The sequence below is a fragment of the Giraffa tippelskirchi genome, chromosome 1 (genome assembly GCF_054371585.1).
Source record: "Giraffa tippelskirchi isolate mGirTip1 chromosome 1, T2T-mGirTip1v1.2.pri, whole genome shotgun sequence".
Taxonomy (NCBI): domain Eukaryota; kingdom Metazoa; phylum Chordata; class Mammalia; order Artiodactyla; family Giraffidae; genus Giraffa; species Giraffa tippelskirchi.
The window spans coordinates 224,768,695-224,793,585 of NC_137275.1; the positions used below are offsets into that span (position 1 = coordinate 224,768,695).

Below are 24,891 nucleotides of genomic sequence, written 5' to 3' on the forward strand. Positions count from 1 at the left end.
AGAAAGCTCGTCACAGAACCAGTGATGCACAGCAGGTCTCGAACCCGACTGCTGCCCCGCGTGCCATCGGCTGGGCGATCTGGTGGCCTCAGGATGGGCCTCTCCTCTGCTATTTCTACTCATGCTGCATTTTCAGTCTGTACATTTTGTTCTGTCGTTAGCAGTGATTGTCAAGTGCACGTCTGTTCATTTCACTTCCCTGCTGCGGTCAGGAGCCCCGTGAATACAGGTGTCTCACCTGCTCTCCCAGCCTGCCACCTGTACTCCACTTTCCCTCCACAGGTACTATGTTCTCCTGACTCTTCGGGGCCGTGCTGATGGAGACACATGGATGCATCTGAAAGTCAAAGAGGTGGCTGGCTGCTCTCCTGGAATTGTTGACGGAGGGAGGGGTTGGTGTTGGTGGAATCGAGGATGACACCAAGCTTGGGCTAGACCGGAGAACAGAGCCCACTTCCCGGGTGAGGATGGTCACGATCACTGTGGTCCCTGCGTCCCGTTCACTGGCACGTCCTGGCACTCCACTGGCAGACACTCACATGCGGCTCATCTGTTATGTCCAGCATACGAAGCTTTGCCCGGCCACCAGACATGCATAAATTAATCAACAGACGCCCGCATTCAAGTCTGACTGTTTGTGGGTCGAGAACTCTGTGTGTATTTGAGATTGTTCACTGAGGGGTCAGGAAGACCTTGTACTGTAGGTCATTTAAAAATACACTTCCAGGACTTCGCTGGTGGTGCAGTGGGTAAGAATCTGCCTGCCAACGCAGGCGACCCGAGTTCGATCCCTGGTCTAGGAAGGTTTCACATGCCTCAGAGCAACTAAGCCAGCAAGCTGCAGCTCCTGGAGCCTGTGCGCCTAGAGCCCGGGCTCTGCAGGAGGAGAAGCCACTGCGATGAGAAGCGCTAGCATCACAGCAAAGAGGGCCCCACTCGCCGCTAGAGAGAGGCCACACCCAGCAACGGAGACCTGGCGCAACAGACAATAAATCATATAAATAAATAAATAAAAATAAATCAAATGCGTTAAAAGAAAACACACACTTGCAGATTTAGACCAGCGATTCAGCAATCCCACTCCTGCGCACAGATCCAGAGAAAAACGCTACTTTGAAAAGATACAGACACTCCACTGTTCGCAGCTGGACTATTTACAGTAGTCAAGACGCGGAAGAAACCTAGTGCCCATCAACAGATGAACGGATAGAGAGCAATGTGGTTCATGCATACAGTGCAACAATACGGATGGAGACTTTCGTATTATCGGATTATCATATTATTATGATTATATTATCGTACGGAACAAACATACACAACATTATCATATTATCAGAGGTTATCCTATTAAGGGAAGTCAGAGAAAGACAAATATCATCTGATATCATTTATATGTGGAAACTTTAAAAAATGATACAAATTGACTCATTTACAAAACAGAAATAGACTCACAAACATAGAAAACAAACTCCTGGTTACCAAAGGGGATAAGAGGAGGCAGGGATAAACTAGCAGTTTGGGATTAAGATGCGACACTTTGCTCTACAGAACAGGTAACAACAAGCACAGGGGGCTATAGCGCAAGGCGGCGAGTACAGCACAGGGAACTGCACTCAACATCTTGTAATAACCTATAACAGAAAAGAATCCGAAAAAGAACATATGCACATATATATGCATAACTGAATCACTCTGCTGTACCCTTGAAACTAACACAACATTGTAAATTAACCACACTTCAATTTTTAAAACTGTTTTAAAAAAGCGCTTGCAGATTTAAAAGAAAACTCAGTTCTCAGTCTTACCAACAGCTGCCACTCCACCCACCTGATGTCCTTAGAATGGGGAGATGACCAAGGGCTCAGGACAGCCCCTCAACATGCTGCAGGGCGATGTTCCCACTGAGGGGCAGCCCTGGGTTTCCAGGTGGATTTTTAAATTTCCTCCCCTCACTTTCCAGAAGGATGTCGAGGTGCCTCGCACAGAAAATAAATGAAAGCTTAATAAGCTAGAAGCGGAAAACCGGGAACAAGTAAATAAGGGAACACATGTAGTTAGCGTGAGACAGTTGCCGTGACTCGTCCTAAATCCAGGCTCCTGCAGCCAAAGGAAGGGATCAGCATGAAGAGCAGTTTCCATTCTCAACAATACCGTCCAGTCCTCAGACGGGGCCAGGACCCCCTTGGGACTCAGTTCTGAGATTAATGGGCCGCGTAGACCTTTACACAAGAGACGACAGATAGTGCAGAGCCCTTGCCGGTATCTGAACCTCAGCCTTTGCTAAACCACTGCCGCTTGTTTTCTCCTAGGACTTTTAGTCTTCTGTTAATAGAACAAAACGTGCTTGTGTATGCACGATAGATCTAATTTTTCTAAAATAACACATTTTTGCATTGCAGCTTATGCCATGTTGGTAATCATTCTGTTTAAAGAGTCCAGGTTATTAAATACCCTCATCGAAACCCACTATCTTGGCAGCGATAGATTTCCAGAAGGGGAAAGGAAATGCAGATACGTTGGAAGAAACGTGCTCAATTTTAGACCGATTTTAAATGCATGATGAAAAGAAAGTTACATCCCTACCTATAAGGAGCCAAGGCCAAAACAACAGAACAGTGAAAAGAGGACACAGCAAAGCACGTGGTTACCAACCCGTACCGCGGGTTCAGCAGACGGATTCAGTCATGTGTGTTCGGCGGCGTCCAAAACCACAAACGTGTGGGATTTCAAGCCTGCACCGTTCACGCTACATAAGAGTCGTCACTGAGAATTCAGTGCCCACACGACGTGTGACGCCCCGGGGCAGGCGGCAGAGAACTGCCCTGCCGAGCCTGGGTCCTGCGCTACTTCCCCCCAGACTGCTGGCGCTTCTCTGAGTCACAACCTGCACCTCGTTTGCTGAGCTCCGCGTGCCGGTCGCCCCCCTTCCCACCAGCCGTCATCCTATTTACAGGACTCATTTATACGAAATATGGGTCACAGCACAAGTCCATGTGTCTGTCCCCACTAGATGGAGCGCACCCCAAGGGCAGAATCACGTCTGTCGTTTCTGTGTTCTTGGTGATGCTCACCCATTCATCCAGCAGACATTTAACACTCAATGCAATCCTTAGAGACAGAGAGAGACAAAAGTAAGATGACCCTTCAGCTCAAGAATCCACCAAAACAACAACAGAATCAAATCAGAGAAACCCTGACACCAAAAGCCAGACAGCAGGAGAAAGAGGTATTCCTGGCTTGTCTCACCTAGGAAGAGATGTGCAAAACTCCCTAACAACATTTAGCAAAATACACTCAGAAAGTATTTTTTTTTTTAGCAGTGAGGCTTTTTCAGGGCAGGCCGGTTGGGTAAGGATTGTGGCCATGAATTCAGTGTGAAGAGGGCCAGTTCAGTGGTGTTATCACTCCGAGCTCCTCCAGGGCAAGCACAGACGGAGTGAAGGCTGGGTCCCAAGGCTAGGCTTTCCCCAGGTGAACCCAAGGTGGTACCGAAGCCAGAGCTCCTTGCAGGGAGGTGATAGATGGTGGGTGTGAAATCTGAGCTGCAACAGGAGGAGAACAAACCCAAGGGCTGGCGGCCTGCTATCAGAAAAGAGTAGACTGATAACTCAAGAGCTCCCAAGGCCAACGAGTGCCAGAGGGTCAGGACTCAAGCAGACCGGTTGGGAAGGAAGGAAATAGTAGGCATTCAACAGCTTTGTTGAACGAATATTCACACAGCAGAGCCACTGCAGCACGGGTTTCATAATCTGGTCTGGAATACGTGATCATCGTTTGAACAGGTGATGTGGGCCTGTCCAAGTCGCCAAGATCTGGCCTCGACCTGCCTCCCTTGTCCCATGCTTTGTGTTGCAATAACAAATTGTCTGTTTAGATGAACACATACAGACATGCACACACACATGCGCGTATACACACACACACACACACACACACACACACACACACACACTTCCTCCAGGTGTCACGTCTACCTGAAATCTGCTCCCAGCTCCCTCCAGGCCAAGCTCCTCCCGGTCAGTCCCGTAGGACCTGTGTATATTTTTATCTCCGCACTCACTGTGTTCCATCGCTAACACCTCACGTGCCTCCCAGGCCTGGACTCTGGACCCCAGGTTTACCCCTGATCTCCTGTTGCCTCGTTCACAGGAGGGAGCCTGTGCTCAGAAACTCGCTCTACAGGAGCGGAGACAGCCTGTCCTATGTCCTTTTTGATGCCAAAGGACACCAGGGTCTTTTGGCGGAGGAAAGCACCTCAGCTGGAGGAGAGCAAACCCCGGGCTGGCAGCCTGACTCAGAAAAGAATAGACTGATACGGTCAAGAGCCCCCAGGGGGCGATGACAGCTGTCACCCTCCCTTGTCCATTGTAAACAAGTACTTACTTTTTTCTTTTTTCGTGAACGTTTCTCAACGTCTGTGTACTTTCTGAAAAACAAGAGAGTTAAGCTTGAAATGTTTAAAGCTCACCAAAAACATCTGAATAAAAATGTCAACCACTGCCTCGGCTTCAGGAGACACTGACCACAATGAGGAAGGAGCTGACTGTCCCAGAGGACACAGCCTCCCAGCAACATCAGCTTCCAGGGAGAGAAAGCACCCTTGCCCCGGGGTGGGGGTGGTGGTTGATCCAAGGTTGACCCAAGGGCAGCACATTTATAGGCACCTTCTGCCCTAAAGGCTTTATATGCTCTCAGGGAAGGGGGGATGGGAACCCTAACATTTTAAAGTTTTTGACCGTTGTTTAACCACGTTTGCAAATGCGGTTTTTTACACAGCCCTTGAGAGGACGTGCAGAACAAGCATTCCTGCTCTCTTTGGGCTAGTAGAGAACCCGGGCTCCAGACACGAGGGTTTACTCAAACGCCCCCCAACTGGTCAGCAGAACTGGGGCCAAAATCCAGCCCAAAGCCCGGTCCATCCTCTGTCCCCTCCCCCGCCAGCAGGGCTGCCGTCTGCCTTCCGTGCGGCAGCCACGCAGACCTGCCCGCCTGCATCTGATTCTTCCCTGGGGCCTCTGCTGTGCACGGTTGGACAGGCCTCCCTGACGTGGGTCTCCCGCTGACGACCACCTGCCTGGTCCACCTCCCAAGTGGTGACTGGACTCATGCTCTCATCCACCCTGCGGACTCTTCATCTCAAGCCCCAGCTCCCTGACGAGGAAGAAAGCTCTTGAAGCAACCGATAGACTCGGGTCAGGGTTCAACACATGAACAGATGACACGAAAAAACAAAACACTGATGGGCAGAGGCCCTCGTGCGAGGAGCCGGGGACACAGTGGGAGCACCATTCAACTCAGCCCAACAGCCCCGACTGTCTCCCCACCCACCACGCTGTCGGGACCGTCAGCAGCGGACCAGGACAGCAGTAAAACCGGGGGAAAAGCTTTCTATAAAGAAAGCCGAGTGCCGGAGAATCGATGCTTTTGAACTGTGGTGCTGGAGAAGACTCTTGAGAGTCCCTTGGACTGCAAGGAGATCCAACCAGTCCATCCTAAAGGAGATCAGTCCTGGGTGTTCATTGGAAGGACTGATATTGAAGCTGAAGCTCCAATAGTTTGGCCACCTGATGCGAAGAGCTGACTCATTTGAAAAGACCCTGATGCTGGGAAAGATTGACGGCAGGAGGAGAAGGGGACGACAGAGGATGAGATGGTTGGATGGCATCACCGATTCAATGGACATGAGTTTGGGTAGGCTCCAGGAGTTGGTGATGGACAGGGAGGCCTGGCGTGCTGCAGTCCATGGGGTCGCAAAGAGTTGGACATGACTGAGCGACTGAACTGAACTGAAAATCGGGAAATACCCAGCCCTGCCCGGCATGGGGGCGGGACGCTTACCTAAGCATCCAGCTGCCCACCACACCACCGGGGGTCCCCATGTACCAACAGGATGAAGGGAGCCTTAAAGCAGAAGACCTAGTGGCATAGGAGCCAAAATGGGCAGGAGGACACTGCTCCCATGAAGGCGTCTCAAGTTTCCCACATGCACGCAGAGCTCCTGCGGGGGGTCCCGGGGTGGGGGGGAAGGTCTGCCGGCAAGGCGGAAACCACCCGCTGCCCCGCAGCGAGGTGAAAGCCTCTTGTTCTCAACTCAGTGACCATAACAACTCGACGGAGAAGCCTGACGGGGAGGGTTCCCGCAAGCCTGCCGGTAGTCCCCACGCTAAGTGTGGTTCAGACACAGCCCGGGGGCCAAGCCACCAGGGCAGCACAATCGGACAGGTCAGCTTCAGAAACTGCTCATCTCAGCAAGACCTGGAGCTCAGACGGGTGCTTGGCGCCGCCTTAAACACTGTAGCATCAGCCTCGTGGAGAAACATATGGGCTCCTGTGTACACGTGTCCATGCCCCCCAAGAGCCCGACACCCCGGCACAGGAGACGCGGGGATGGCCGCAGGGTCCTGGGCAGCTCCAGGCCTGGCCCCCAGCAGGGCACATCTGATGCCCGCGGGCCTGGCCTCCCCAGCCCAGGCCAGTCTTCTCAGCTGACCCAGAGGCAACAAGCCCAGCCTCAGCCCTCAGCCCGGGCTTTCCCTTGCGGCCAAATGTGAGGAGGTGGATCGGCACATAGCTCAGACCTTTGGTCCGGCAGGCAGCCTCCTGCCTGTCCCTCTGCGGAGCCTGGGGCCGCTGATGACACCAGGCGTCCGACACTCAGAGTTCGTCTGAGGTCATGGCACCGAGGGCCCCAGACCCACAGGGCGGTCTCTGCATCTGGCTGCAAACTCAGAAAGAGCGGCAGGGACTGGAATCCACAGGCAGACATGTGGAGCTGGGAACATGGAGGGTTTTCACACAAATACAGCCTGAGAAGCAAGCTGGGTGGGACGCTGAAATTCACAGAGGGGTCAAGCACCATTCTGCCCTGGGGATGGAGGCAAACCACCTATCTCATCACCTCAAGGACCTGGAACTTAAGAAGGGCTCTCTGCAGAAGCAGCCCGCTCCGTTCTCAGGAGCATCGATGCAGGACATGGCGGGACACACGTCAGAGCGCCTACGCCGGGCTCTTCTGCCTCAGGGACAACCCCGGCCGTCCCCCAGGCCTGAGCCCACAGCATCGCACGGTGCCTTCTCTTCAGGTGCCTGCCTGCCCTGTCCCAGATGTCGCTGGGGAGTGAGGGACCGTCGCCACACGCTCTCAGGGGACGAGACTGCAGCACCCACGGTCTCATCCTCCTCGCAGCCCTTCCTACACGCCCACAGACCCACACTCCAGGGTGCCCCCGTTGCCCAGGTCCGGGATCTACTGTAAAATCACGGCTTTGTTCACCAGGAGAGACCGCCCCCCGGCACACAGTTTTATAGAAGGAAAAGCAAGTCGAGTTAAGAAAACAAACTGTGTCAGGTGGAGAGCGGGTCACCGTGACCGTGGCCTGGGGCCACCTCCATCTTGCACGTTTAGACCCTTGACCTCTGTGACCCCAGGAACCCAGAGAAAGAACACACGGCACCTCACTGTGACTCTCCCCAACAGCAGAGGTTCCTCCACGCCTAAGATTTTGAAAATCCAAAACTGCATTACATATAAGATGAGGAGATCAAATTTCAGAAAAACAGCAGATACCTGGACAGATACCTGAACAGAGGATGAGACGGCCGGAGGGCGTCACCGACTCGATGGGCATGGGTTTGAGCAGCTCTGGGAGTTGGTGCTGGACAGGGGAGCCTGGGGTGCTGCAGTCCATGGGGTCGGACATGACTGAGTGACTGAACTGACTGAGCTGACTGGCCACGGGAGGGAGCGGTGCCAGGGAAAGGGCAGGTTTCACCAGGCAGGAAAAAGGAACAGAAAGTGCTCACTGTTGGACTTCACTCGGCACCTTCGGGGACTTCCAGTAAGGGAAATTCTTGAAGTCCTCCAGTCCTGCCGCCACGTAAAAATGGTTGTCTTGCAAATCCCTGGAGTTGTCCAAAAGATGTCCATTCATTGTAAATAATCTGTGAATAAAGAAAGAGCAGTGGGCTGGAGATTTAAGAGCCATGACGTCAGGGCTTGGGATGGGGAGAAGGGGTGTCCAGTACAGAACACGACTGGTGTGTGGACCACTCGGGGAGTAACAGGACTGATGCTCTCTGAGCAAACATGATCCAAACACGCTGAGCCCTGAGAGGGCGGCTCTGCCAGGATTAGGCTTGCTTTCCATTTTCAGAGTTTTTAATTAAAGTATATTTTTAATTATGTACAAGTGCTCAAAGGCCCTTGAGAAGAACACTTTAAGCTGTAGGTTGTTGCTCAGTTAATTTTAACTAATAACAGCTAAAATTAATACAAATTGGCTTATATTGTATAACAATACTTGAAAAAAAAACTTGGCATTTATTAGAAAATAATACGCCTTCTTACAAGCACTGAAAGAGTAAAGTATATCAGCTTTTTATTCTGCACTCTTTCCGGCAAGTATTAATGCACTAATTCATTCGTTTAAGAAACCATTCAGTTCACTCAATGTTGAGCATCTATTAGACACAAGACAATGAGTTAGGCGTTGCCTTGGATAAAAATATGAATAAGAAAGTCACTGCTTCCCCAGAGTCAAAAAGCATACAAAACCTGGAAAGACAAGTAGGGCCAGAGAAGGGCAAAGTGCCAGTGTTCTGAGGAGAGAAAGACTGAAGCGGCTGTGGGCTTCACTGAGGTGGGAGAACGTGCAGAGGGCTTTGAAGGGTGCATAGGAGTTCCTCAGGTGAAGATGGAAGGAAGCCTTTGGGGCAGCAGAAAGAGCCTCTGCAAAAAGCCAGAACACAGGGGGCTGACTGCCACCAAAAGGTGACGCACAGGGGACTCGAACACTGAGTCACGAGCCTGGAGTTCTCAGGGGAGGAGTTCATCGCTGACTTAGGGGGAGCGGAGGTTGGAAGTGTGGGGTGAGCGCTGTTTTACAGCATTCAGCTGGCCGTTGTGGATGGGATGTGATGGAGGAAAAGCACGTCGCCCCGGGGAAGGAGACACAGAGCTGTCGCTGGGGTGGAGTACATGCTGACCAGCAACTGCAGTGAGCACAGGAGGGGAGAAGAGAGAAGGACGCAGGACGCGTGGAACGGGCGGGACCCCCGGGACTCACCCCTCCCTCCATCACGCAGCCCCAAACCCCAGCAAGCATGGGACCAGCCCGGAGGCTGGCTCACGCACAGCGGCTGGGCCCCCGCCACGGAAGCGCTGATCCCGTGAGCCCAGGATGAGGCCTGAGCATCTGATTCCAACCAGGGCACCTCCTGGCCCTGCTGCCTTGGGTCACCTGGAGGGGCAAGAAGGAGACCCCCAGACAGGAGAGAGCAGTGAGACACCTTGGGAGCAGAGCACCGGGCTTCCAGGTGGGAGGCAGGGCTTGGAATTCTCTTCCCCTCCTGCTGTCACCCTGGACAGTCGGTGTCTGTCCCCCCCAGAGGGCTCACAGCTCACCAGCAGCAAGTCAGAGAGGGGCAGGCACCCTCAGCAGTGAGCGGCCCAGGGAGGTGGCAGACTGACCTCCCGTAGCCTGGAGGACAGCCTCCCCGCAGAGCCCAGGCTCGGGGGGCTGGAGCCCAAGGCGCTGGGGGTGGACAGCTGGGGAGACGCCATCAGAAGAAGTGCTCGGACAGATGGAGCAGGAGCTTGAACGAGGAAAACTTTATAAAGTAAGTGAACTAAGAAATAAGCAATTACTTGAAAGAGACACATGTATCCCTCATATCGCTCATTGCAGCACTGTTTACAATAGCTAGGACATGGAAGCAACCTAGATGCCCATCAACAGACGAATGGATACAGAAGTTGTGGTACATATACACAATGGAATATTACTCAGCCACAAAAAGGAATGCATTTGAGTCAGTTCTGATGAGGTGGATGAACCTAGAACCTATTATACAGAGTGAAGTGAGTCAGAAAGAGAAAGAGAAATATCGTATACTAACACATATATACGGAATACAGAAAAATGGTTCTGAAGAATTTATTTACTGGGCAGCAATGGAGAAACAGACTTAGAGAACAGATTTATGGACATGGGGAGAGGGGAGGAGAGGGTGAGATGCACGGAAACAGTACCATGGAAACTTACATTACCATATGTAAAATAGACAGCCAACGGGAATTTGCCCTATGGCTCAGGAAACCCAACCAGGGGCTCTGTATCAACCTAGAGGGGTGGGATGGGGAGGGAGGTGGGAAGGAGGTTCAAAAGGGAGGGGATAGAGGTATAGCTACGGCTGATTCATGTTGAGGTTTGACAGAAAACAGCACAATTCTGTAAAGCAATTATCCTTCAATAAAAAATAAATACAATTTTTTTTAAAAAAGAAACAAGCAATTACTGTTTGGAAGATAAAACAGAGGAGCAATCCCAGGATGAAGCAGGGAATGATAACAGAACATAGAGAGGGAAAGTTAGGGGATAAAAATGAGAAGAAGTGCCGTCATCCAGACAATAAGAATCCCCAAAGAAGCTAAAACAGGAGCCGAAAGGAAGAGACGCGAGCAGAAATGATGAGGATTAACGTCACAGCGGGAAAGACGGGGCAGCTGAGCCGGAAGTGCCCCCAGTGGGTGAGAAAGCAGAGAGACCAGGGTCAGGGTCACCGGCACGGCCCACTGTGCTCCACGGAGGCGGAGAGCGGAGACGGCCGGACCTCGGAGCCTCGGGACTCGGCCGGGACCGCTCAGCGCCGTGCTCTCCAGCAGGGACAGGGAGACAGCGGGGGCCGGGGGACAGGCCACCCTCCCTAGTCCTCAGCTTGCTGCCTGAGCAGACTCTGCTCCTGTCTTGGCCACACCTTCCCCTCCGGCCACAGTCCCGCAGCCTCGGCGACCTTGGCTCCCACTCTCCCTGAGCTGACTGCCAGGCTGCCGGCTACGACCTCGGGCCGTCCCTGGACTCACCGAGCCCCTCGGGGCTGATCCTTCCTTGCTCGGCCCCGGACCCGTCCACCCGACTGCCCCCTCCCTCGCCCCGGGCCACCAAGCATCAGAGGAAACAATGGTCCTGCAAGGCGTCCCACAGCACATTTGGGGCCCAGGCTCGTGGGGCCCCCAACTCCTCTCGGCCATGCTTCCGTTCCCCTCACTCTCGGCTCGCTGTCCCCCGTCCACTCATGAGAGACCACCTTCCCACCTCCAGGTCCAGTGCCTTCCATCCGCTCAGGACATTGTCCCTGTGGCCACCCCAGCCCTCTCCTCCCCAGCACATCACTGTGACCAAACACACACACACACACACACACACACACGCACGCACACACACACGCACACACACACAGCAGCCTTGAGACAGCAAGGCGCCAGCCTGCAGGGCCTGCACGGTGTGGACCCTGGAGGCTGCTCCGGCCTCAGGTCTGGCTGCCTCCTCACAAGGACACCAGCTGTATACAGTGGACCGGGTGTGGTTGCCCCCAGACCCCTTGCTTGTTCCGGATCGGGATCGCCAGCCCATCCCACACTCACAACACACCAAGGGCTCCTCAGGCACTTCACCACATCACGACTCCTGGAAGCAGGTACTGTTCTTACTTCCAATATCCCGGAGGAGGAGACAGGCCTCAGGAAGCTCAGCGCCTCCCTGGCGTGACCCAGGTGCGGCCCTGTGGCCTTCTCCGTCCAAGGACTCCACCCCCACCAATGGGCCGGTCAGCCCCCTGACTTCTCCTGCCCAGCTCTAATTGCTGGCCACCTGCAGGGGTACAGGGGGGCCCCGGGGACACAGTGCGGTCACGGGCCACACCTGCCTGGGTAGCCGTGTTCACCACACCTCGTGGGAGGGGGACACTCACTAAACTTCGTTGAGTGAATGCACCAAAATGGTTAAAAGTAAGTACGGCCTGAAGACTACAGAAATACTGCCTGCCCGAAGAATTGAAACCAGAGTTCACGAGCATATGTTAGACCTCGCTGGTGCTGGCTAGAAGTTCTCACCAAAAGCCCCCACTTCCCGGGTCCCCAGGGCAGGCCGCAGTCTTACTTTCTAACGCCTCCCAGAGGGAAGACCTTCTCCCCGACCGTGGCCAGCACGCTGTTCCACTCCGTCAGGCTGAATTTGGGTATAATAATCTTTACAGGTGGAATAAATAATCTTCCATTTGTGAAAACACTGCGAGGAGAAAAGGAAGAGACTCTGTTAGTGCCTCATGCTCTGGGGGAAAACGCTGGGTATTCAAGAAAAACACACACTTACAGAACCATGCAAACCATGCAGAGCCCTGAGCTCAGAGGAGGGGGCAGAAGCGGCAGGGACTCAGCCTCATGGAGAGAGAATGCTCCAAGGAGCAGGGCTGCCCTCTGATCTTTAAAAAATATGCCTCTGTCAAAACAGAATCCTCCTACACTGTTGGCGGGAATGAAAATTGATACAGCCACTAGGAGAGACCAGTAAGGAAGTTTCTTAAAAAACTAAAAATAGGATGATTCCCACATGACCTAGCAATCCCACTACTGGGCACATACCCAGAGAAAACCATAATCCAAAAAGATGGATGCACCATGTTCACTGCAGCACTATTTACAACAGCCAGGACGTGGAAGCGACCTAGACGTCCATCAGCAGAGGAATGGATAAAGATGTGGTACATAGACACAATGGAATAATATTGTTGTTTAGTCTCTAAGTCATGTCTGACTCTTCTGCAACCCCACAGACTGTAACCTGCCAGGCTCCTCTGTCCACGGGATTTCCCAGGCAAGAATTGTGGAGTGGGTTGCATTTCCTTCTCCAGGGGATCTTCCTGACCCAGGGATCGAACCCACATCTCCTGCATTGGCAGGCGGGTCCCTTCCCTCTAAGCCACATCCAAACACAAATAATTTAAAACTGGAGAAATACATCTCTTTTTTTTTCAGGGTAAATGTAAATTTTAATTTAACATGCTTGCACCCAATAAAAAGAATCCATTTTCTCATTAAGGCTCTGTGGCAAGAGGCCTGAAAACTCCAGAGTCCACCTTTTTCCATGTTTAAATGTTACCCCCGAACAAACCTTGAAAGGATGTTCTGAATCACAACTCATCTGTGATGTTACTACTACATTGAAGATTTGCAGCAACGTTCCCACCTACTGGTGCTCCTAAATGGTGTACACCAAAAGTCTTTCCAAACATAGATGACTACTATTAATTTTTTAAGTAGGACAAACATTAAATGTTTTTAAATAGGAAGTTTTTTTCAAAGTAGGAAATAGCACCTGGATCCAGGAATGAATTTTATTATCATGATGATAATGATGGTGATGATGGTGGTGGTAGTGATGAAGATGATGGTAATGGTGAAGATGGTGGTGATGGTCATGGTGGTGGTAATGGTGGTGATGATGGTGATGGTGGTGGTGAAGATGATGGTGATGGTGATGGTGATGGTGAAGGTGATGGTCATGGTAGTGATGATGGTGGTGGTGATGGTGATGGTGGTGGTGGTGGTGATGGTGGTGAAGACGATGGTGGTGGTGAAGATGATGGTCATGGTAGTGATGATGGTGGTCGTGGTGATGATGGTGATGGTGGTGGTGGTGGTGATGGTGGTGAAGACGATGGTGATGGTGAAGATGATGGTCATGGTAGTGATGATGGTGGTCATGGTGATGATGGTGATGGTGGTGGTGATGGTGGTGATGATGATGATGGTGGTAATGATGGTGGTGGTGGGGAAAGGTCAAAACACCTTTCTCCCTCAAACACTGAGAACTCTAAAAACCATCTTAACTCTTTTCTGTTTGTTTTTAAGTTACAAGGTCTCCATGCGAACATGGTAGAAAAGGCCCTGCATTTGGATGGTGTTTGGGTCCATCTAGTGGAGTTTCTAGGACACCGTGTACAGAACAAAGCACAGACCTTAAGAATGACTGATTTATAACAGGAAAAACAGCCTGGAAAAGGAAGTGAGAACCACTGGAAACTTGGAACAGGACAAAAAATATATATATATCTCTAGGGAAATGTGTCTTTGCCAGGAAGGACCCGTAAGCCAGTAATGCTCCCTCAGATTTCTATCCATTCTTCAGAAAGAGATGTCTTTCACGAAATTAAGAAATACTGTCTCTCGTTATTTCAAAACAGTTCTCAGATGAATAAAAGACACAGTGGAAAGATCTCGGCTGTGTGAGTGGCTCCCTTGCAGAAGGCTAAGGGAAAGTATCTTAGAGAAATGATGGTTGGGGTTTTGAGGGTAAGTGAAGGAGCCGCTTTGCTAACAAGCAGGTCGTGTTTGCTCGTGATGCCCTTGGGTGTCTCCATCTGGGGCTCTGCTGGTCCCGCAGGGGCTTCCCCACTTCCGGGGACTCAGGTCTTGGCTGGTCAGCAGGGGCGTGAAGGACAACCGGCTGGAAAGTGGAGCCTTCGCTACTAAAGGCAGGGACCAACCCAAGCTGGGGCCCCTCTGACAGGGAGCCAGGACCTGCAAACTCACTGGAATTCCTTCCATCAGGACCAGGACGAGGAGAGAAGGCAGGCGCATCAGCCTCTGTCTCTGGCATCTGGCTGCTACAGAAGTCACCCTCAACAGCCTCCGCTCCCACTACCCCAGCTCCTGGTTCAGCAGGGAGGGTCAAAACTACCTTCCTTGTTTGAACATCGGAAACTCTGAAAGCCACCATAACTATTTTCTGTTTGTTTTTAAGTTTCGATGGGAACATAACTTCTACATATCCTATCACCATCCAGCAGCTGCAATGACTAGACTGCAAAATAAGTGAAAAAACGGAGACTAAATTGCATGTTTCTGCCCCATGTGACCCAGGAACTGTGGTGGGGCAATGGCATTGCTTCTCCAAAATCAAGGTTCTCGAGAGAACACGTGGCACCTGCAAGGTGGAATGGAACAGAAGGTTCCGGGAAGACGGACGAGACGTCAGGGTGAGAAGCGGGAGGACGAGCAGGAGGGCAGAGCAGGGAGGCTGCCGTCTTTAAGGGGCTTGGGCAGGGCGCCACGCTCCCCCCTGCCCCCACTGTACTCACTTTATTTGTCGGGATATACGGTGGAACGTCTGCCACCTGGAAGGCACGTTCATGTCACAGTGCACCACCGGCTTGATCTGCAAGGAGACAAAGGAAGCCCAGAACCCAAGTCAAGCTAACAAACGCTTGTTGAATACCGATGCTACACGCAGCGTCAGCCCACAATCTAAGTAAAGGTGGGGCAGCCCCAGAGGGGACCAGGGAGGCTGGGCTCCGTGCTGGGTGGGGTCTGGGAGCTGCAGCCGCTGAATCCGGCACGCCCTAGAGCCCGTGCTGCACCAGAGAGGACACCACGACAAGAAGCCCTCATGGCACAGCTAGAGAAAAGCCGGCGAGCAACAAAGAGCTCAGCCAAAACTAAACAAACTTTCTAATTATATATACTCGTATACTAGTAGCCACCAAACCAATGCCATGAATATCAACAACTACCATGAATTTGCAGACCCAGTCTGAAAAGCAAACAACAGACATTATCCTCTGCAAAATTTTATTAAGGTACAGCTACCCTAAGAAGCAGCTCTCTGCTTGACTGCATAAAATTACAGAAAACAATGAACTAATTGCTTTTTTATGTGTTAATGATTCATTAACCTCAATATGGCCTGCCTGATTCAATGACTCCAGCAATTAAATACATGATTCTGGACCTTTCCCCCGTATTCCATATAATAACCTCCTAACAAGTGCCAGACAAACATGCTTTTCTGTTGTCTGATGGTGACAGTTTCAAGGTTCGTGTCAATTATCTGCCCCAAGAGGCAGGACCCAGTGGGCTTTAGAGCTCTTTACTGAAGGTGGTGGCTCAGACAGTAAAGAATCTGCCTTCCATGCAGGAGACCCAGGTTCGATCCCTGGGTTGGGAGGAAGATCCCCTGGAGAAGGACATGGCAATCCACTCCAGTATTCTGCCTGGAGAATCCCAGGGATAGAGGAGCCTGGAGGGCTACAGTCCAAGGGGTTGCAAAGAGTCGGACAAAGAGTTGGACTGAGCGACTAACCAGGGTCATTAAACCAGACCTGCGTCCGCGATGGAAGACACCTGAGGCTGCCAAAGCAGCGTGGCCGATTTGTCGGGCGCCTACTGTGTACCAGGCACCACACGCGGACCTTTACAGGCATCCACGTCTGATCCTCAGAACAACCAGGCAACAGAGAATCAGAGAGGTTATATAACCTTCCCAGAACACACAGCTAGTAAGAGTCCTGGCCATAATAAGCCATCAAAAATATTTTATTGTAGGTTTTAGCAAAATGGGGACTTGAACCTATGTCGATATAGCACTTCGGAGCCTTTGTCGAGTCACCCATGACTCCAGGGCTTTTCCTGTCTCTTTCTCACCGTGTCAGCTTGCTCAGTCTGTCTCGCTTCCCTAAGCCTGTTTGTCTGTCCGCGCATGCAATGCAGATCAGAGCAGTGCGTGTGCAGTAAGTCAGACAGAAAAAGATGAGTATTTCATGATGCTGCTTATAAGTCGAATCTGAAAAAAATACAAATGAATCTACATACAGAACAGAAACAGACTCACAGACATAGCAAACAAATTTATGGTTACCAAAGGTGAAAGTGGGGGGATGATAAATTAGGAGACTGGGATTAACCAGTACAAGCTGCTACACATGAAATAGATAAGCAACAAAGATTTATCATATAATACAGGGAACAATATTCATTCCTTGTAATAATCTATAATGAAAAATAATCTTAAAAAATATGCATAACTGAATCACTTTTTCAATCACACTTGAAACTAACACAATATTGTAAATCAAATATACTTCAATAAAAATTTAAAAATATATATTAGGCAAAAAAAAAAAGTAGTGTGTTGACATAGGTTTGCTCGAGATACCAGTAACACAAAGTGAGTGAACGCATTGTCCAGTGCTCAGCAAAGCACCTGAAGTTCAGAGCTAAGAGCCCAATCAACAGCAGCGGATCTTATTTGTCTTGTTGCCCTGAAGTCCCTTCTCTCCCCAGCCCCATCCTGCTCTGAAAACCCTCGGTGAACACCATCACAGCTTTCTTCATGCAAAACATCAAACAAAAAGCCCCATAGCTGACCCGTGGTCACGCTCCCCTGGAAGATGGACTTCAGCTCAGCTCAGTTCAGTTTAGTTCAGTCCCTCAGTCGTGTCTAACTCTTTGCAACCCCATGGACTGCAGCACGCTAGGCCTCCCTGTCCCTCACCAACTCCCGGAGTTTACTCAAACTCATGTCCATTGAGTCGGGTGATGCCATCCAACCATCTCATCCTCTGTCATCCCCTTCTCCTCTCGCCTTCAATCTTTCCTAGCATCAGGGTCTTTTCCAATGAGTCAATTCTTCGCATAAGGTGGCCAAAGTATTGGAGATTCAGCTTCAGCATCAGTCCTTCCAATGAACACCCAGGACTGATCTCCTTTAGGATGGACTGTCTGGATCTCCTTGCCGTCCAAGGGACTCCCAAGAGTCTTCTCCAACACCACAGTTCAAAAGCATCAATTCTTCGCTGCTCAGCTTTCTTTATAGTCCAACTCTCACATCCATACATGACCACAGGAAAAACCATAGCTTTGACTAGAGGGACCTTTTCTGGCAAAGTAATGTCTCTGCTTTTTAATATGCTGTCTAGGTTGGTCATAGCTTTTCTTCCAAGGAGCAAGCGTCATTTAATTTCATGGCTGCAGTCACCATCAGCAGTGATTCTGGAGCCCCCCAAAAATAAAGTCTGTTACTGTTTCCACTATTTCCCCATCTACTTGCCATGAAGTGATCGGACCGGATGCCATGATCTTAGTTTTCTGAATGTTGAATTTTAAGCCAACTTTTTCACTCTCCTCTTTCACTTTCATCAAGAGGCTCTTTATTTCTTCTTCGCTTTCTGTCATAAGGGTGGTGTCATCTGCATATCTGAGGGCTTCAGCTGCGCACTGACAAATGGACTTACAGGTTGGAACTGATGCTCTGAATGACTCCAGACTTTCTGACTCCACAATCAGAGAAACTATCACAAGCATCAGATGGCCTCGTGATTCATGCAGCCTGCTGTCCATCCTGGGCAGTCCCTACTCAGAAGCAGGGCCTCAACTAAAACCGACCCAGGGACAGTACCTGCCCCAAATTCTGCCAGGCTGCAGACTCCGGAAGGCCCTCAGCCAGGGTTCCATTCATTTACTTAAGCCTTATTTGTTGAGGACCCACCACGGGAGGAACTGTGCTAAGTGTTAGAGATGCAAAAGTGAGCAAGACGGCATCACACCTGGCCTCAGAAGTGCTGGGCGCGTGGGGACCCAGGCCACTGAACGAGCGGTCTGGAGAGAAGGGGACAAGCACACACAGCTCTGTGGTGAGGGCTCCGTGGGGGCCAGCGCGGGGCACAGGCGGGGGTACCCCCTCCTCACAGCGACACAAAGCAGGCTTCCTAGAGGAAGCGGCATCCAGGCTGAGAGCCGAACTACAGGAAGCAGCCAGTCCATTGAGGGTGGGAAGAAATGTTGACTGAGGCTGCAGCATACGCTACATCCTGGCGAGAGGACTTTGGACACACCCTCGTGGGGTGTGAAAGCGCCAGACTAGATCCTGGACTCTGAGGGAGCGGTGGTGAGATGTGGGGCTGAACGAGAAAGCAAGGGCCAGGTCAAGGTTAGTAGACTCCATCCCCTAGGAGCAAGGAGGCAGGCCTGGAAGTGTCTGAACCAGAGAACTGAGGTGATCAAGTTGGAAAGGGAGGCTCAGCATGCCGGAAGGCCAGTGGAAGGCACAGGACTCCCAGGAGCAGCTCCGGTGCCTCCAGCAAGAACCGGAGGAGGAACTGAAGAGGGGGAGGCAGGACTTGAGGGGCGAAGGGAGCGATGGGGTTGGGGCAGCTGGGAGACGGGAAAACTAAGAACAGTGTCTAGGTCTCTGGTTTCAGGAACTGAGTGTACAACTCCATTCTCCGAAAAAGGGAACACAAAATAACAACTGGGTTTGGAGGAAGATGTACAGCTACGGAGGCCAAGCTCTGGAGTCCGCGAACTACAGTTCGTGAAGCCCATGGGCCCCAGAGCCGGTGCTGCACAGCAAGAGAAGTCACGGCAATGAGATGCCCTCGCCCCAAAACTAGGGAGCAGCCCCACTGGGTACAACTGGAGACAGCCCGCTCAGCCAGGAAGGCCCCGCAGAGCCAAAACACATAAATGACATTTTTAAAAAGTGTTTATTTAAAAAGTCTTTTAAAAAACAGAGACCGACGACATTCTCATTAAATCAACATGACATGGTCATCGAAACTCAAGATCACAAGAGCACTGTTTGGAGTCTAATTTTCCTTGCCCCTCCATTGAATGACATGCAATTCCGGATTCATTATACTGAAGCACACGTCCTTTCTACGGTTATAGGAAATGTACTACCATGATACTCTAATTAATTTTAAGTAAATTTCTTTGCTAAACCAAGATCTCTTTAAGAAGCCTCTTCAATTTTCCCACTAATTTAATATTTTGACCAGAATGTAAATTCTGTGAAAGAATACTCTATAAAAAGCTAGGCACCCCTACTCTGTGTTACTGTATCACAAAATAAGGCAGAATGATTTAGTAAAACATATAAACCCTGAATATTTGGACTTGGCCAAAACTTCCAGTATAGTATATTTAGTGTTTTTAGCAGTTTGCACTGGTGTTCAAATTGGTAGGCATTCATGGATTTCAAATTCAGATAGGGTGAGCTATTCCAACTTAAAGATATTATGAGTAATAATTTCAGTGATTTACTGAGTTCTTACAATAGGCCTATCACCGTCCCAAACCCCACAACACTCTAAGAGGCATTATTTCAGGTCCGCATCTGTAGATCTAATCACAGTGAGATGTCATAAACCATTCAACCACTCCTCTATTGACGGACATTTACATGGTTCTCAGGTTTTTTAAATTACAATAATAATAATAATAATAAATGCTGCCGTAAACATCCTTAAGGCCCAGCGTGTGCACAGAATGAGCTGGCTGGAGTGGGTACAGGAGGGGAGCCCACGGCCTTGACTTCTGACAAGGTCTGGGGAGCTGTGAGCACCGCGTTCACCTGCAAAGCTACCTCATAGAGGCTGTGAAAACACTACAACCCCACCAAGACCAGGATTTACACGTCAAACAGCAATAATCACAGGCGACTTTCAGGGGGTGACTTCTTCCACCGAAAGAGAGGGGGCCGGGGGTGACCATCAAGCACCTCCAGGCCTCCCCACTGCACAGGACACGGCTCAGCCCCACGGCACCCGGGGCGGGGGTGGCCTTCTCATCATGGGATGCCATCACATGTGCCCTGGAAGCAGCACGTGCTCTTAGAGACTTGCAGGGAGTCAACGTTTAAGAGGCTAAACTGTGCGCGTAACTCCTCCTCCTTACAAACAATCATGATGGCTCTAGCAGGGGCCATCCCAATGCCTGGTTACAATAATGAAAACGCAAAAGGATGGAAGGTCAGTTGACAGGGAGTGGGTTAAATAATTATGATAGACTCACATAATGGAACATTTTGCAGCCACTAAAAATCATGTTCCAGGAGATCCTTTACTATCATGATACTTAATTAGTAAAAAAAAAAAGAAAACAGTGTGTGTTGGTGGATTGCATCTCTTTAAATATATACATACACATATTGTATATACATGTGTGTCTGTGAGGGTAGATAGCTAGATATTTGCTACTTGTGCAGAGAAAAGCCACTGGAAATGGACGTGACAAAATACACACAATGCTGATCTTTGGGAGGTGGGATTGTGGGTGGTTTTCACTTTCCTCGTTGAGTTTTTCTGCACAGAAATTTTGACATTTGTCTCAGCAAGAACAACTTTAAAATCAGATTTTTTTTTTTTTAAATAAAAGAGTGCAAATTTCAAAAGAACAATTACAAAGCTCCTTGGGCAACCACAACCTTGGTGTGAGGGCCCGGGGAATCTAGGGCCGACATGGAGAAGACGGGGCGGTACCCACACTTCACACAAGGCTTGTCCTAACCTCTCCCATCACAGCGTCCTCAGTCAGAAAACAGGGAGCTTTGATGAGCTAATCTAGGAAGTCTCCTTCCTGTCCTAAAATGCTAAATGTTACCTGTAGTCAAGTCTATTGTTTTTAAATCACTGCAATGTACAAAGGGTAAACACAGACTCAAACTTGAACAGTCACCGTCGAGGGGTCCTCTTCAGAACTGGTGTTTAATCCCACTCCCTGCCCCACCTGGAGAGGGAGGTGCAGGGACCTAGGGGTAAGGATGACCACACACGCTTCCTCTCTCTTTACTAAGGTAGCCGTGAAATTTGGTGACTGCCAACTGCTTTCTTGTTGGGAACTTTCCCTCCTGCCCCTGGCAAGTGACGGTCTAAGATGGGCAAGTAACGCTAAACGTGTCTGCAGGCTAGTGCCTGGGGGCAAAGCGAGCACCGCGGACCATCCTTCACTGGAGCACTGGCTGGAGTTCAAGGACATTTAGAGGACATGGAGGATGAGAACTGACACATTTAGTACTGGTACACTATACACATTTCACCATGTAATCTTCACATTACACATTGTCTAACACACATTCTCATCTCCTTTTTACGGAGGAGAGAACTTAATAGCAAAATTACCAGGTGTAGAAGTAGATACTCTAAAAACAGCTCACCTTTGAAATACTCCAAGAAAACCCATTTATAAAATGAAAAAGTAAAAATCATCTTGCATTCTAAATAGCATCAGACTATCTTGCTCAAGCCTGGTGATTTTTGTTGCTCATTAAAAAGGCGGATCTCTTTTAACTTACATGTGAAATACGGTTTGTTTGTTGCTAAGGCCCAAGCGATGTGAATAGAGTGATGGATGGTTCCACCCTGTAGACCTTTCAAATGTCTTTCAAGCACAAAAATGTTGGGAACAGAGAGCAAATCTTTAAATTTAACATAATTACCTTCAACACCATGCGACTTAAAATAACTTTTCCTGACACCTGTCTTTCCAAATCCCCAAAACAAAAGAGGAGTTAAAGGCTTAATGAATGACCGCACACTGTACCTCATTAACTGGACGGATGGACCTGCTGTCTCCCTAACGGCGTCTTAGAACGTTCTCGCCCACGGCCACCACCTTAGGGACTGCGGTGCTCTGACAAACAGAACAAGCCCGCCCAGTGATTTCTGGCTTCAAGGGCAGCCTGCCTGTGTAGGCATTCCCTACAAAAGGCTGTTTCCATGAAACTTCAATTACTCCATACTGACGTTTCCATTTTTACCAAGTCATCCACTTTATCCCATATTTAGCAGCTTGCAGTGAGCACTTACTTCCTTCAACTTCCTCATCTTTGCAGGTTTTCTGGGAACTATATTAGTATAACTGCAAAAGAAGAAAGAAAAACCTAATTAGAAGGTAGATATTTAGATTGAAAATTTGTGCCTCTTTGGAGGTGTCTCCTCTTTGGCATCACAATATCCCACTCCATATCAACTTAAAACTAAACTCTAGAGCACCGTAGATGCCCACGTCAACATACGACGGCAATGTCATTGCAGGAAAATGTCCACACTGGCCACTGTTGGCACCACTCGGGAAAACTGTCCTCAAGTGGCATTGCTTTCCCTCACACAACATTATTAATCACAGAGGAACCTTGGGAAGGACCTAAAGAGGAAAACTTCACGGGGTCACTCATGGCTCATTCAGGGTCCACTACCGGCCAGTCAGAGCAGAGACCCGGACGCCCCACCCAGCTCCCTCACGTCTGCAGTGTCCCTCACGTCTGCAGTGTCCCTCACGTCTCATGGAATGTCGCTGTGGACCCCATCCTGCCAAAAACTGAACACTGGAAACAGCCACAGGAATCACACATGTACGAGCCCCACAGATACGTCTGTTAACAACCTGGAGACTTCTGGAGAGTCCTCCATGTGTCGCAAAGATAGAACAGATGTTCTTAATGATAAAAGAAGAATACATTAAAATGTGTGTGTTAAGGCTTCCTTCTGATTTAAAACAATTTTTTACGTATTTGAGATTGTCCTTGACAATGATTTTAGCCATAGTCAGAGAAGGATTGACTAGGAGTTGTCGGATGGAAGGAAAAGACATTTTTGAGCACTTACTATGCAGTCAGGAGTCACAAGCTCAGACGCCTACGAAGTGAAAGGTGAAAGGTGATGCTTGCAAAGGGTGGTGTTAGGGAAGGGTGGGGTCTGCGGCTAGAGGAATGAGGGACCCTCTGAGATGCATGGGGCTCGTGACTCCTGGGCACTGTTTTCCTGTGGAAATGCAGGCAACTAAACACTCAGTCCTTTTAAACAATAAAATCCTCTATTTTTTTAAATGGAAACCAAAATTTCATATTACACGAACACCTCCATTATCAAATGCTGCAGCCCACTCAAACCTTTGAAAACTGTGAAGTGAAGGGACTGTGCATCTTCAACTCACCACCTTGGCTTGTAGGTCCCTTCCGCACACATTTCTGCTTGTCTCCAAATAGGCATTTTAGGGTTGAATCCCCAAATTACATATTTGACGATGAACATTAATCCCCCAAATGACACAACTTGTTATCATGAAATGGAAAACAAAAGGTAAAAATAAACATGGAAAAATTAAGGCATATAAAGATTGAACACCCACAAAATGTTATTTACTGTATCCACATTGTCTGCTGAAGAACACCGGAACAGAATGGAAAGAGGGGACAAGCGATTGCTCAGAGATGCGGTGGACCCGGGTCACTAAGCCAGGGGCCTGGAGGAGGTTTCCGGATGGACCTGGGTGTCCGGGGGGGGTGGGGGGTTGGGGAGCAGGAACTTGAAGCCGAGACTAGATGCTCGTGTGCAGGGTGCCCCCTTGCTGCTTCTGGAGAACAAGAGCAAGGCAGAAGCCCACCACGAGGACCACACCAGGCGTTTCAAAGTGCTGTGCCCACTGTGTCCTCACGGCCCACACTGGAGCAGACATCCACGAGCCCTGTGCCACTGATGAGGAGGCTGAGTCTCAGCGAGGCTGTTCAACCGGCTGAGTGCTACCACACGGGGAAAGCCAGGACCCTGTCCAGCCCAGGTCTCCCAGCCCGGAGACCACACTCCTCCTCCCTGGCGAGCTGGCCTCTGCACACGCTCTTCCCCCCTCCCCATCCCACGCTAGCGCTCAGGTGCAACTGGGGGTTAGGAGACTCGCGGACAGACCGGGGTGCCACCGAACTGCTCGAGTTTAACAGCATGTTCACTTTTTATCTCAACAACAAACTCCTAAGGTAAACAGGAAAAATTCCTACCATAATTCAGATTCTTTGGGGTCTCCCCAAACACACATGCATATACACACACATACATACACACACATGCATGCATACGTGTGTGCACACATACACATGCATGTGTTCACACATACGTAACGCAGACATACACATGCAAGCACACAGAGACATGCACACATACACATACACACATACACGCATGCATACATACACATAAGCACACATATATGCCACATGCACACATACATGCACAAACATATGCACACACAATGCCTTGATCTACATTTTATTGTGAATACAACTTTCTCCACAAATCATTAATTCCAGGCTTTATGGGACATTTATCTTTTAAGTAATTATTAGCCTACAATATTTTGTTTTATAGAGAAAAAATTATATTTCTCATCTCAAATTAATTTATTCCAGAAAGTGTAGGAAATGTTTCAATGATGACTGGATTTGGGTAGATTTTACGCTACTTGTCTTCTCAATGTACCATTTTACAGTCATTATTATGAGAAGACCTCCGGGGCGGTTCATATATCATCAGGTTGCACTTCAAAGTTCATTCACTGGTGGCACAATTAGAAGCTTATTTGCTGGTGGAAATTAATTTTAACCACTCAACACCTCAGTAAGTACAGAATATACATTCCAACAAGTGCTAGCTCACTGATACCAACGTAAATTAAGCCCAGACAGTTTTCAGAGCTTTATTCACCAACATCTGGGTTCCGATTTCATA

General features: G+C 49.7%; 1 protein-coding gene across 22 annotated transcripts in view; it reads right to left on the reverse strand.

Annotated features, from left to right (window-relative positions):
- Nucleotides 1-24,891, reverse strand: part of DCDC2C (doublecortin domain containing 2C) — an 83,630-nt gene that overhangs the window by 54,341 nt on the left and 4,398 nt on the right. For 13 of the 22 annotated variants that reach the window (XR_014065104.1, XR_014065117.1, XR_014065101.1 and 10 more), the window contains exons 2-6: nucleotides 22,201-22,252; nucleotides 14,917-14,993; nucleotides 11,937-12,065; nucleotides 7,804-7,941; nucleotides 4,384-4,426 (exon numbers count right to left, since the gene is read on the reverse strand). Coding sequence is in view for 17 of the 22 variants with exons in the window: in XM_081529036.1 (XP_081385162.1) it covers nucleotides 4,384-4,426; nucleotides 7,804-7,941; nucleotides 11,937-12,065; nucleotides 14,917-14,993; nucleotides 22,201-22,252 (439 nt within the window). In the remaining 5 variants the exon portion in view is untranslated. Of the gene's footprint in view, nucleotides 1-238; nucleotides 338-4,383; nucleotides 4,427-7,803; nucleotides 7,942-11,936; nucleotides 12,066-14,916; nucleotides 14,994-22,200; nucleotides 22,253-24,891 lie in introns of all 22 variants that reach the window. The other 9 variants (XM_081529123.1, XM_081529071.1, XM_081529094.1 and 6 more) reach the window with 2 other exon arrangements.